Source organism: Brachionichthys hirsutus, chromosome 17, assembly GCF_040956055.1.
Source record: "Brachionichthys hirsutus isolate HB-005 chromosome 17, CSIRO-AGI_Bhir_v1, whole genome shotgun sequence".
In the NCBI taxonomy this organism is placed as follows: Eukaryota; Metazoa; Chordata; class Actinopteri; order Lophiiformes; family Brachionichthyidae; genus Brachionichthys; species Brachionichthys hirsutus.
In genome coordinates, this window is record NC_090913.1 from 10,171,695 (window position 1) to 10,185,707 (window position 14,013).

General features: G+C 46.4%; 1 protein-coding gene across 1 annotated transcript in view; it reads right to left on the reverse strand.

The window, feature by feature from the left end:
• The window catches only part of lrba (LPS-responsive vesicle trafficking, beach and anchor containing), a 125,498-nt gene that overhangs the window by 66,297 nt on the left and 45,188 nt on the right, over positions 1-14,013 (reverse strand). Inside the window, exons 35-37 of the mRNA XM_068751051.1 lie at positions 13,495-13,559; positions 12,193-12,301; positions 4,804-4,970 (exon numbers count right to left, since the gene is read on the reverse strand). Coding sequence (XP_068607152.1) covers positions 4,804-4,970; positions 12,193-12,301; positions 13,495-13,559 — 341 coding nt within the window. The remainder of the gene's footprint in view (positions 1-4,803; positions 4,971-12,192; positions 12,302-13,494; positions 13,560-14,013) is intronic.

The window sequence follows — 14,013 nt, forward strand, 5'->3', positions numbered from 1 at the left end:
GTGGCTATCATCCGCTGTTAATGTGTTCCACCACGACACTTTGTTGTTATCCCTCGCAGCCCCAGCCACTGTACTGTATACACAGGCGAGGTAAATGTTATCATTCTAATTCATGTCCGCAAGCCACGCCGCACGGTAGGGCCTCCGCGGCGCATTATTCTACGTAACCGACGGAATGCGAGGCTGTCAAACTCCCAAGTCTTCCCCAGGGATTTAAGGGAACATCCTTTTTGTCCTCCCAGACACGTCGGTGCGAATTATTAACGAGGCGGTGGGTTTTCACGTTAAATCCGTTTAAGGACCGCTGCCGTTGGAGACCCCCCCCCCAGGCGAGTCTCGTTTACAGAGACGAACGCAACGGAAGGCAAAGGCCAGCGTGGCTCGGTTCGGCGTGTTTACGCTCCATGTTTATGGCTGTATGAAGACAGATGGACGAGCAGGACTCCAGCCCCGGCTAATTGTTTTAGAAGTAGTCGGGACGTGGGCTAAAGGAAACAGCCGTCTGCCTGAGATGAGATAGGGGCTGTGGGCTGCTGCAGCTGCCACCGAGCAGCACATCAGGCCATATTAGTGTTTGGACAGCAAGTATTTATACACAAACCAAAAAGCCATTATCAGTTCAAAATGGAGAGCCAAGTGGGGGGGGGGGCGACGACACAGATTTCAGATGATGATCTGATGTCGAGTCACTTTGGCAGGAATACCGATTTCATTTCGACGCAACAAAAGAATAAAACAAAGAATGAATAGCAGGAGTGCAGGAATGATCCCCGGCGCATAAATCAGAGTCGAGAGGGATCAGAGAACCAGCTAAACTGTTTATTCTCGTTCCAAAGGCAACAAAGGCAATCTGATGGCCAGATAAGTTTTCCATCCAGACACGCGCTCAACCCTTCACATGTCGATGTGAGCAGTAACTCATTATTATGGTTTAACATGGACTGGAGTGACAGTAAAAGTCTTTGTCTCCATCTCGGTAACAAGTATCTCTCTCTCTCTCTCTCTCTCTCTCTCATCCCAGGTTCCATCGATCTCTCTCCGTCTCTCGCCCACCGTCTTCCTGCCCTCCTCTAAACAGTCACGTTCTCATTTCCTATGGTTAGAATCCCCGTTGACGTGATGGAGCCCCCCCCCCCATTTCCTTTCGCAGGCCTTCGCGCATGCTAGCAGTGCAGCCATTATGTACGGCGGGTCCATTAAACATGCATGCGAGGCACAACAGACATCTTGCAGGCCTCAGCTTTTACACGTGCATTACATTCGGTATTATGCATCATAATCATGATTTAAGTCTGGAACGAAAGCACACAAGTGGAGGTGAATCTGGCCGCTGCCGTTTCGCATGCAATCATTTATTCTGAAGGGGAGGGGGGGAATAACATGCGAACATGAATATCCTTCTCTGTTTTTGTCTCAACTCGATGGCAGGATTACTTAGTGTGGCGACACAATTACGATCCAGAGAGGGATGCTAAATGAGCAGAGCAAAGCGCATAACAAAGCAAGACATGGGAAAATAAACAGGGACACCTGTTTTTATAAATCTCATATGGCGCTGCATAATCTACCAATCTAGATTAAAAGATCTGTTCCTGTCGGCTAGATTTATCGATTGATTAGTCAATCATCACAAAAACAAACAAGGAACAATTATGAACCCAATTAATAGCTTGTGTCATCATCGCTAAAAGATGCTGAGCCCGACCTGACTCCAGCATCCTAGATGTGATTCATTTGCGAGTAGATTGCTGCTGAGTGCTGTCAAAATAGCTTTAAATGGCACAGAGAACAAAAAAAACAATTTAATGTTTAAAAAAAAAGGGATTCACCTTAAGAAATAACAATTCCTGTAATCGGAGAGAGAAAGACGAAAAACATCCCGACCTCTCAACCATTGCTGTTAACATCTCGTGTATCGTTGGATAATAAAAAGCCTTCTCTAACTGCAGATGTTCTGCTCCGGCTTCTTTCCCTCAGTCGAGTGCAGGCACAAAATGACACAGCACAAGATAAAATAGTAACGCTAATATCAATAGTTTGTCCATTACAGGTCAGCTAACTGTCCAGCGGAACAGTTACAAAGCTGTTCCTTTTCGATCTCACAAGGCCAATCGATACGGAGGCATACTGTTTCAATTTTGCCGGCATTGATTTTCTCCATAACACTCTAACCCCAAAGCATTCGTCTTTCTGAAGGAAGGATGATTTGATTTACTGAAGAAAAATTGGAGTGCACATCACAAAGATTTTTGCCAGGCGGTAGAGTGACATGCCGAAAGATGGATGTCCCTTGGCCGGGAAGCCTCTAGCCTAAGGGCGTCCATTAGAGCAGTGGTGCTGCAGAAAATGAGCTGCTTATATGAGAGAGGAGCAGCAGAGGGAGAGGAGAGGCGCTGGAGGTGTGTGTGTGTGATGCATTTTTTTTTTTCCTTTCTTTGAGGAATGGGAGGGGGGGGGGGGGGGGGGGGGGGGGGGGTTGTAGGTGAGGATTGTTGGAAGAAACCGGGAATAAAAAAGAGGATGCTCATGCAGCTTTAAAAAGGAAGGGAGACAAAGTAGGAGGACAGCAGCAAAATCCAGGGACTAAACCTGAAACTCCAGATGGTGAATAATGATTCTATTTGCCTCAAACAGATTGGATGCATCAGTGGATTGTCAACAGCCGAGTGCGGATGAAAAAAAGAAGCCACCGCTGCTTTCAATTCACACTTCAACCTCCTCTTTGGTGCCGGCACTTTCCTCTTCCTTCCTCCGCTTCCTGCATCCCGAGTGAATTTCCATGGTACATTAGTCAGCCGATTAGAATGCAATAAAAAGAAGGTATGAGAAAGGGGGGGGGGGGGGGGAGTAGAAGAGCACATCCCAAGAGAATCAGTTGGCGTTCTCCATCATCTGCCCTCATCTCCCCTCGCCGTCAGTCGACTTTGTCGAGGTGTCAAATACATGAAAGATGATTCCTAACCCAAATAAACACTGCTGCAGCTTGGATGCCCATCGCACCCGAGCTCAAAGGAAAGAGAGAACACAGGAGAGATGTGGAGAGAGAGAGCAAAAAAAAAAGACATCTGCCAGTTGTTTCATCTGTGGCCATCTTGCTAGCTGCTCATTTACTTTCTTTTGTCTCTTAAAAAGACAGCAGGCTGTGCACCTGAGTCTCCAGGCGTTGTCCCGTCATTGTCGTGACATTTCATGACAGACAAGGGCAACAAATATGAGAGATACAGCCTCTATCTGGTGGAAGGAATCCTCCCCGGACAAAACTGAAGTAAGCAGTGAAACAAAAAAGAGAGTAAAGGACAAGGGGTGGGAGGAAAGGAGAAAAGAAATTGCACGGCGTGACAGAGAACCACAGAGAGCAGAGACGAGGCAGGGGAATGGAAAAGGGAAAATCACCTAACACCTCTTTCCTCCAGAGGCCAGAGCCGCTGTAAGCTGGATATTAAGACACAAATTGCATTCAGGCGGGTCACACTATGTCAGAAGATATTAGAGGCCTGCCGTGAGGAAACAACAATTCCCATCAGCTTGTGAGAAAATAATATTTTCATTTTCAGTCTTTATTGAATGGAAACTTTGGGGAATAACGTTTTCAGCGTTGCGTGAGCAGCCAGGCTTGGAATTTTACACCCGAGCTACAAAAGGTCATCATCAGAGCTCGGTGCATCATCTTTGTGTTTCTGGATTTCATTTTCAGGCCAGGAGGAAGCTTGCAGGTTTCATTGCATACATATTTGCAGCTAAATCATGAAGGAAAGAAAGCCTCCTATATAAACGCTGCCTGCAGGTATACAGGTGTACTCCTGACTTTTCCCTGCACACTTCCTTTTTCTTTTATTTGGTTTGCAGCGCCAGATGTTTCTTCTATGCCAAGCATACCACAGGCTCCAGTGCAAAGCTGCACCAACTGACCTTCACAGTAATTGACCAAAAAGTATTGATGTAATGGCACAGGACTGATTGTGATTTATTAAACGAGCTCTGCACTCCAAGGCCCGGTGCCAATGGCTCCCTGCGCCCATCGGCGGCCATTAGGAAAACCATCAATAGCGCAACGGCATCGGGGAGTTTTCTGGCCGAGGCTCGCAGAACACAATCTCCATTGTAAACGGCGTATAGACGTACATACGAGAATGCACAGACAGAAATGGGATCAAGGAAAGAAAAATACGACAAATAAGACACCGCTTCCTGAAATAACTGGAAAAAGAAAGGAGGAAAAGGCAAAGACAGCAGGAGATGGACCCCTGATCCAATAGCAAACTAACCCTCGCCAGACGAGTCTCCGGAGAGTTGGTTCAGCCTAACAAGCGCGAGCCAGCAGCCGTCTCTCTCCGGCTCACCATTACACACTACCTGCACAAGCAGCCATCATTAGGGAATAGCTGCGTTGGATTCTGCAGCCTCTTTGGGGAAACAAACACAGAGGATAGAGTTCCCTCTGTTCTTAATGGCAGCGGAGCTGTTTAAATGGCTTTCATCTCTCCCAAGTCAATACATCATTCAAGCCACGGCTGACATTTTCACCTTTGCAAATCTAATTTAATCAAAGCCATGAGGATTTGGTGTGGGGGGGGTGCGGAAAAAAAAAAGATGATGATGAGATTAAAACCATTACAGAGGTCTGAATAATTTGAGGCTGAGAAAATGGCACGTTATGAACATTAAAAATCCAGACAGGTGCATTGATGAAAGGCCTCGCTTTATATTTCAGCCATGTGGCAAACAACACACATTATAAAACCACATATCATGAGACTGGACCAGCAGGGCGGGATCTCCATCCGCTCTGGGTTTTGGGTTTACCTGATGGACGAGCTTCCCCAGGCTCCGTGTTTGTCGGTCAGGATGTTGGCTATCTTCTGGATGAGCTGCGTCGCCGTCACATGGTCGCGGTACTTGGCTGCTCGGATCAGGTGGTCGCACATCTTCTCCTCATCTCGCTTGTCTGCTGCGTACTGAGCGCAGTTAGACTGGGAAGGAAAATAACACATTACACATTCTGCAGGGGAGAAGGCATCACAAGTGTGCACATTCCAAACACATGCGCAAATGTGCCAAGAAAATGGACTTTACGGTATACAAATCATAAAATGTGTTCAATAGGGAGGAACAACAGGGGCGCAGACGTAGCAGTGTGCTCATGTCCAGAAAGTATACCAGTGTGGATCCAAATGAAAAGCACCGGGTCACTTCTGCCCTCTCGCCATGTTGATTAATAACACCGGACATGTAATGCCCTCCGGAGGAGGACATTTTTCTCTGTCTGAATTCGTTAACAGAAATGGGCCTTTGAGCTCCGCGGCTCCGGTGAAACGTTAAACACCTTCTGAAAATAACGCCTGTGATTAAAAATAATGTTTCGACTCCCAATGACGGGTTCAGAATCAATTCCATTCAAAACTGCCGGCGTACTTGAAGAACTCTTAGAAATTCATGTTCTTATTGAAGGCGAGCATCGGGGGGGGGGGCTATGTATAGAACGGCTGGACATGTGGATCATCGGGCTTCTAATGGTGCATTGAAATTTTCCTCTGCAATAAGCTCCTTCAAATATTAATGCAACTCTCTGCTTATCAAATGAATCTTAAACAAACCCATCGCTGCAGCAGGCAGAAAGCAGGCAGCAACTCCGATGCCCGGCTGAACAAATGCAATCTGCCTTTCCAAAAGTTACCAGTAAAGTGCTTTATAATGGTTCTCCTTCTGCAATTTGAACAACATTTCATACCTGACAGAAAATCTATAGGTATAAATCACATTAGAGGGGCTTTTCTGCAGGCCGCCGGGAGCTTAATTATCAATCTACGTCTCTTTGTGTGGTATTAAAGTGGGCCTCGACCTTTCAGCGTGATGACCCGGGAAACGGCCAAAAATAAAGAGCATGCGGGGAAAAAAAAGAAATTTCATATCAAGCGTTTGTCATTTCTACTGGAGAATGCTTTGCTTTGTGGGTGAGTGTGTTGCGTTGCTGCATGCCATTAATCTTGATCAGCGGCACTGAAGGCAGCGGGGCGAAGGAAGAGACTGAGGATTTCACGAAAATGATTGCGAAAGACTAGGTCTGCACAACAGAAAGAAAAAACAAACTAATCCCAACACGTTTTATACATTTAAAAGAAATTTGACCCAAATAAATGGTTGTTCGGATGAAACGTGGACCCATGAAACAGGGTCCATGTCCAACTGCCCCTGTCTGAGACATGTTAAGCCTGCACTACTAATCAACAGTGCTGGATTCAAACCTATAACCATAAACAAACACTTCATCGCCTGTGTGTTGAGCCGGCACACGCTTTAAAACATGCTGTAATGGGCTTCTCTCATATCTCAGGCCAAATTCAGCTGTAGGAGAAAAAGCCAAATTCACAGGCTCACCCTGAAATAACAACCCAGAAAAAAGCTGAATGCATAAGTAGCGCCATTAAAAACCCAAAGTTGGGTTTGCTCGTAAATGGAAAAGACAAGTCACTGTTAATCGTGCGGAGTCGTTCCGTCGATGTGAAGCCAGAATATGCCAGAGAATTGTGTAGGGGCTGGATAAGAATAACTACATCTCCCAGACGCATTCATTTCTATCCATATTCATGTGCAGGATGAAAGCGCAGTTCTTTCTTTCCCTTCATTTTGGGAAACACGAGCATTTAAAATTAGAACTGTGCCTCTTTTGGGGTACATATTTTAGAATTATAACCCTAAATAGACGGCCGGGGGGACAACCGATTCACTCATCAAGTTAAGAGTGCTGCCGCCGGGGAACGGACGGCGGGGCACGCTTTGTTAGCCTCCTACCCAGACAGCCGGGGGGGCAGTGAGAGCGTTATGACTTGCGACACTGTAATCATGGGCAGCACCTTCCATTACATGGCCTGGCTGACAGGGTCGGCCTCAGAACGAGCGGCTGCTCTGCCAGAGGAGACAGCTTGGTGAAGACGAAATGATAATGGCTGGCATTAATCGAGTCAATTACACAGACCCGTGTCTCCCACAATTCATCAGCAGTTCAGATAAATAACTAGGGATGTGTTTTGGAGTTTGGGAGGGGGAAACGAAAAAAATATCAGTGGGTAAACGAAGCCACTGGGCGGCGGAAAGAACGGCGCTACTTTCTGAAATTGCACGGGTGAAATTGGAAGAAAGAAACCTTGAAAGAAATGTATTAGCGTTAGAGAAGCAGGGAATAATGAAAGGATGCTGACGAAGCAGAGGCGGTGTTGTTGGCACAGCCTTATCTACATGTTGTAGTTGTCAGATGATGCCTTACTCTTCCCCCCTCCTCTTCCTCCTCTTCCTCTACGGGCTGAGAGGGTTAACCAGTGTAATAGGCTGGAGAATGGAGGGTCATTACAAGATACCAGCCCAATGTTTATCAATTAGAGTGACAGAGAGGGGTCCGGCGCGGGGGGGGGGGGCACAGCGGGTCTTTAGCATGCCGAACGACAAAAACAGTTCTTTTGGAGGAATGAAGGGGAGAAACAAAACCAGCAGCGGTGCCATCAAAGTGCTTGATTTGCACATCAGGGCTACACACTCGCCAAGGCTGGAGTATCTGTGAGAATCCCCCAATGTCTCACATCCGTCGACAAGCACTCCCCGGAGGGTTTCATTTACAAAACGGGCAGAAAAACTGTCCAGAGGAAGGCGAGACATCAGGCTTGTCCTTGTCTGGTATCACAGAATGCAAATACAGTACAAATAAATTCCTCCTGGAACACAATGGAGGTCTGGGGAGACAAGAGGATGAAATGAAAGCGGAGGATGGGGGGGCGGGGGGAGGCTAAATCAAAGTAGATGCCGAACCGGTACTCCAATTGGTTTCAAAGAAATTCTCTTGCACTTGATCTCTTGCCCTCAAGTTTTCAAATTGAACATAAAATGTCACCAGGGGAATACAGACAATGGGCCGGGGAAGAAACGAGTCAAGGGAAGAGGAGGGGGGAGAAAAATGAGGGCTTAAAAGTACAATGGCGAACAAAAGTCACCAAATGACAACGCCTGACAGCCACTTCAATTCTGGAGCGATGCCCCCGTCATGCTGTGCTCCCCAAGTATTGATTTTTTTCCCTTCTGTTCCTGCATCGAAGGAAAAAAAAAAATCAAATCAAATCCAGTTGAAACCGATCCTGCTGGCGCCGACCCAATACAAGCGTCCATCAAGGTTAGCGCAGGCGCAACACTTATCAAAGTATCCCTCCTCCTCCTCTTCCTCCTCCTGTGACTTTAATGGACTGGTCACCATGCTCAGCTGGCAGCCTCTTCATCTTTCCTATCCCCTTTCTCTGCAAAAACCGCATCCTCCTCTCGCCACACCGGTCTGAATTCACTGCCATCTTCTGTTTCTTCCGACTCCAGAGGCCGGCTTCAAGGTCATGCCAAGTGACTAATCATACGTGTTAAACTGTCGTCTGGAGGTGAAAAATAGTCAAATGACGCAAGGATGCATCCAGATGGGAAAAAAAGGAAGCAGCAAAGGAGATTCATGTTTAAAAAGACGCAACAAAACAAGCAAGAAAATGGTAGTGGAAGAAAAATAAGAAACGCCCAACAGTCTCCCGCCGACTTAAAAAAGACTGTTAAAGGAAACTGCAGTGAAGTCATATTACAGGCAAAGCTGCTCTCACATAATGATGGCAGCTGCAGAGGACGTACCTGGGGACTTCATTACTGAGACCACTGTCCCCCCAACCATCCTGCGTACCCCACTTCTTTCATTCTATCTCCTCACGTCTCGAGTAGAAACAGTCCATTGGGCATAATAAATTTTAAAAAATAGTAACCGACCAAGAACGGGCAGTGAAACAACGAAAGAAGGTTCAGATTTCTTCTATTTTTCTACCAACGAACAGCATTTTGTATTAAAGGATCAACTGCCGTTCAAACTTGAGGTTTTCATTCTTGCAAATTTGCCTTTTTGACCAAGTGTCAACAGGATTGAGGTTAAGCAACGCCCTTCATATTGATGTCTCCATAAGGAGGCGTCCAGGCATTCCAGCCCTGCTGACACACGACATTACAGTTGAGACAACGACATGACAGCCAGTCCGAGTGCTGCGGCTCTTCCTGTGTGAGTTTGTGTAAACCTTTTCTCCGCATATTGCTTCTATTTAACAACAGGAGTATACGTTTTTAACATTTACGACTTTGTTTAAATGTGCTACCATCTTCAGCTATTACAGTGCGTCGCCGCTGCGGCCGCGACAGTCCGCTCTGTGACGCACGAGTTTCCAGAGACGAGCGCTAACATAATAGACCGTAATGAGCGTCAGCTCGATGTAAATTTCATTAAGGCGAGGAGAAGGAGCGGATCAGTTTACAAGCTCAGCAGAGGAAAGACAATAACGCCCAAGCTCTAATTAGCCGCTATCGTCTGGCTTTCACGGGATCTCGCAGACAGTCAATTCGATTACTCCATCTAACAGCAGATGATGAATCAAAGGGGTATTAAAAAAGGAGAAAAAAGATCAAGCAGAAAGAATGGAAACGACTCGGGTCTTCCTCACTCTTCCCTATCTGGACCTTCTTATCTACCCTTGTGCCCCCTAAGCCCACCACATTTCATTCCTAATGAACAGCCCCCTGAAAAGAGGGCGTTCGATTTCGCTCTCCTCCTTTCCATCCTCCTGGGTTCCCTTTCTCCTTCCCGCTACCTCTGGAAGATATCGGAGTCCATCATTTGCCCTGCTGGGCAGCAGCATCGGATCAACGGATCTCCTTCGCATTAAGGACCCTTTTAGATAGAGAACCCTAAAAGGTAATTGGATTTCCCGCTAGTTATCTTCATCTGTTTCACCCTGAACCCGATGTAATAACTTACTCTCGGGGCTGAAGATAACTCAATTCTGTCCCAGGGACTGTCGGAGAGTGGGAGTGCGAGAGGAATCAAGAGAAAGACAGTACATGCTACATCTCGGAGGCGGATCGTCCATCGCCGACTTCACATGGATATGAACTCTGACGAGGAATAAACGTCATTTTTGACGTATTGAATTATTGTCTTTTCTACAGCGTGGCTACAACGGTTTATAAATGCAGAACGCCACGGTTACGGAAGATGCCGATTGTGTTCCGGCAACTGGTGACCTCACTGCAACACAATCACGCCCTAAATGGGCATCGTCGATGCACATTTTCAGGCTTAGTTCTCACAGAACAATAACTAAAGCTATAGTGTCACCGAAACACAACACAGAGGAACAACAATTTAAACAGGGACATAGCTGCCCTCCCCCCGGCTCCCCCCACACGGCTCCCCCCACACCCTCAGGGGGAGGATGTTTCATTGGCCCTGTTATTTTTATTGTGGCCCTGGAAAATGAAACCGTTGGCTCAAGCAGAGCTCGCATGGAGGCAAAAATCAATACAGCAATATCGGAGCAAGACTTATCAGGGGTTCACTTCTTCTCAGAGGTCACCGAGGAGCAACTGCATTTAAGTAGGGAATTCAATTGTGAGACGAGCTGCGGCGGGTATCTGATTAAAAACGGCAGGAAGGCGCAACGAGGGGAGAGTAGGTTTCAAATGACGGCATGAAAATACTCGTAATGGAAAGTTATAGCTTTCTATTAGTTGTATTTTGGCAGTCGAATGAGTGGCAGTTCATGTAAGCGATAGGGCTGCTTTATTTAGAAATGTAACAAACCCCTGACCCAATTACACAGCACACAGGATTGCACGAAAGTAGGCCCACAACGGGACACTGACTGTGGAAAGGAGGATCAATGAGCTCATAAGGAGGACCAACTAATTCCTAAATGAGACGCATCGTCTTGGATTGTCTTTTGGGTAAATAAGCCCTCCGATGAAGACAGCTGTCCGTACCTTTCTGTACACGGATAACTTACATTTCATAAAGCGGGCTTTTAAGAGACTACAATCGATCGAGGAGAACTAAATGCTCCTCTAGCAGCATGCATTAAAAATGATAAGGTCAGATCACGTCAGATAACACTGTGTTCAAAGTTAGACAAATCAGAGTAGCACATCATAGAAAGAGCTAAACAAGGAACTCGGAGACAAAACTTTCATATGTAAACGTCGTGCCCCGACCCCGAAGAGAGGTCCTCCCTTGAACCTGGAAAGAAAATCAGCACATTTTTACTGCGAAGAGGGAGCAAAGGCTCGGGGATGGAGGTGGAGGGCGTACACAAAGTCAGCCCTTCAGGCCTGTCTGCAGGTTTTAGTGCCGGCAGGTTCCCGAGAAATAAGAGGGGAGGGGAGAATGCCATATTCCTGTCACTGGCAAAATACACCCCCAGCGGGAGTATTATGGACAGGATCTCAGAGGGACAGGAAATGATTTTGGTGAGATCTAGACAGTTCTAGAGAGTGAGGGAGTTCAGCCGAGTTGGACTGGGGCAGGGGGGGCAACAGAGGGTGCCCATGGGTCAGGGCAGAGTTGGCCCAGGAGCTTCGTGTGAATGGCAGCACTTGTGCTGAGAACTGGTGGAAGCAGGAGGGGGGGGGGGTTCTGTTTCAGGGGCAGGCCTGCAGTCTGACAGAGAGGCGTGGGGCTAAATTAACACTACACAATGTTTGGTTAGTGATATGTGCCAAGCATGATCGCTAGGCTCAAACTAGCGTGTCCGCGTCTTTTTTCTTTTGGGTAAGGGGGGGGGGGGGGTGTTCACGATTAGCATAGAGGTATGTTTGAAGAGTAAACATTTATCCACTGGGATTGCTGTGACAGATCTTCAAACCTGACAGACAAGATTTAAACGGCCTTTGGATCACCTCCTCTCGCCGACTGGAATATCAAACTATTAGACATTTCTATCAAAGGAGTCTAAGTGCTGTGGGTCTGCAGCCACAAATGGACTTTAAGGTCCCAGCTCAGGAAGGCTTAGGTATTGTTAGATCGCACAGGAGAAAACAGAGCGACATTTATCGGGTCAAAAAAGTATCCAGGGGATTCGTTCGTCGGATTTCATGACTGTCGGGGAGGAAATGCTAATAACTCCTGGGGAGTCTGATTGCCTTGTTTGTTTCGGCCCCTTTCTTTGTTTTTTCTGCTAGTATTTAAACTCTCTACCAGTCTCTCAGAACTGAAGAAGCCTCTTGGATGATGTGAAACGTCTTCAATCAAACTTGAACAAATCCAGTTGACTCTTTTTTTATACATATTTTTTCATGACCATGATGTCGACAGACTTGAATGTTTTCCTTCATCTCAAAGATGAACTGGATTTCGGACCTCACCTCAAACTCTGCATGTTTGTGGATGTCTTCGGCCCTCTGTCTGCTGAGGATGAATTCAGCTTCGTTAGCCACACGAACCAAGTGGTCCTTCATGGTGTGACTCAGCAGCCTGGGGAAAGAGTCAGATGGACATCAGCCCACTGAAGGACTTAATGCGTGTGTTTTGCAACTTTTACTCCAACGTTTTCTAAAGGCAAAATGTCAAATTTCTTCCATCATAGAGGACAGAATGTCAGACAGATGTTGAGGGATATCGTAAAATCTCAAACTTCAGATCTAAAACATGTGTTCAACACTCTGACAACTGGTAAACTGGAGAACGAACAGCCATGTAATACCCATAAAATGCTGAAAAAGCAGCGCGTAAAACAGGCAGAAAATCTAATTTGGAAACCAAACCAAAGCAGATAGTCCATGCAACCGGGGGGTTGTATGCTAATTGATTTGTATCTGACAGGAAGGAGGATCTCTGCTCACGCTGCTACATATGTAACCTCCTTATCTGTGTTGATGAAACACGTATGTTATATGCATGTGTGTGTGTGTGTGTGTGTGTGTGTGTGTGCAGGTCAAATAAGCCTCTCTACAGCCCTAAAGGTCAGGACTGTGCAAAGTGGAACAATAACAGACCAGGGGCCAGAAAAGAAGGATGGGGCAGGCTGAGACCGAGTGTGGCGTGGGGTGTGTGCGTGTGGAGGGGGGCTTGGGGCAAGAGGATGACTGTAACCTAAGCCTCCTGTTTCAGCACAGGGCAGCGGGGGAGCGGAGGTGGTGGGGCCTCTGTAGCCTCCTTGGCCCTGTCGAGGCCCCCGCTATCAATAACCGAGCCACTGCCCTTCTTTCAGGTGCTCAGCGCCCCAGACTGTACACAATGACGGCGATTTCAGGGTTTAGCTTCAGAGCATATATTCACATATTCTCCTTGGATACTATAGATAAAAGGGAAGTAAATATTAATAGCAAGTAATTTTATCAAAGGGTTCTGCAGGAATTTAAAACCCAAGACCTTTTTTTGTTATCGCACAGAATCTAATGTCAAGAAAAGGTATTAAGGTAAAGAAAGAAGACGAAGTCGGTTAGATGATAAACAGCTTTTATTGATTTGACTATTGATTTAGTATTAAGGATAGGGAGCCGATGTAGAAATGAGTATTATTAGGAAGAGGGGGAGTGAATATGTTGTGATGCTTGAATGAAGAACAAGACTGATGGAGGGAAAGTGGGAATTAAGAATCATTTCCAAAGTGCCACAAAGGAACCCGTCACCCAGCTGGTTACCAGCAGTCAGAACCAGTTACTCACCTGCCTTCGTTGACCAATTCGATGAAGGCTAGCCCTGCGTTCTTCTGGATGGAGTTCTGCCATTCCTGCAAATAAACACAAACAATGGAAGTAATTATATTGTAATTACCCTGCATGCATTCTGAAGCATCAAAAAACTCATTTCTATGCATCGTCCAGGGAAAGGTTTCATCACGTAAAATGAAGTTTGGAAAGAAATCTGATATAGATGGAGATATATATAACATGTTACCACATTTATACGAAAATATCCTCGGAAAATTACTTAAACTGAGAGGCGTCTTCAAATCAACTTTGTAATGATATGAAACAGAACATCAAAAAAGTCAAAGCATTTTTTGCCTAGTGTTCTCCCCAATCGTCCAACTAGTCTAGCTCGTGCTCCACCCGTCGGTTTTCCCACCGGTACAGGCCGTTAGCGTGAGATGAAACCTTATCTAAAAGGATGTACCGACTGCTTGGGTTAGCACGGGCTACATAAGCAGCGTGCAAACGAGCGTAGAGGCGTGAAAGGGCCGT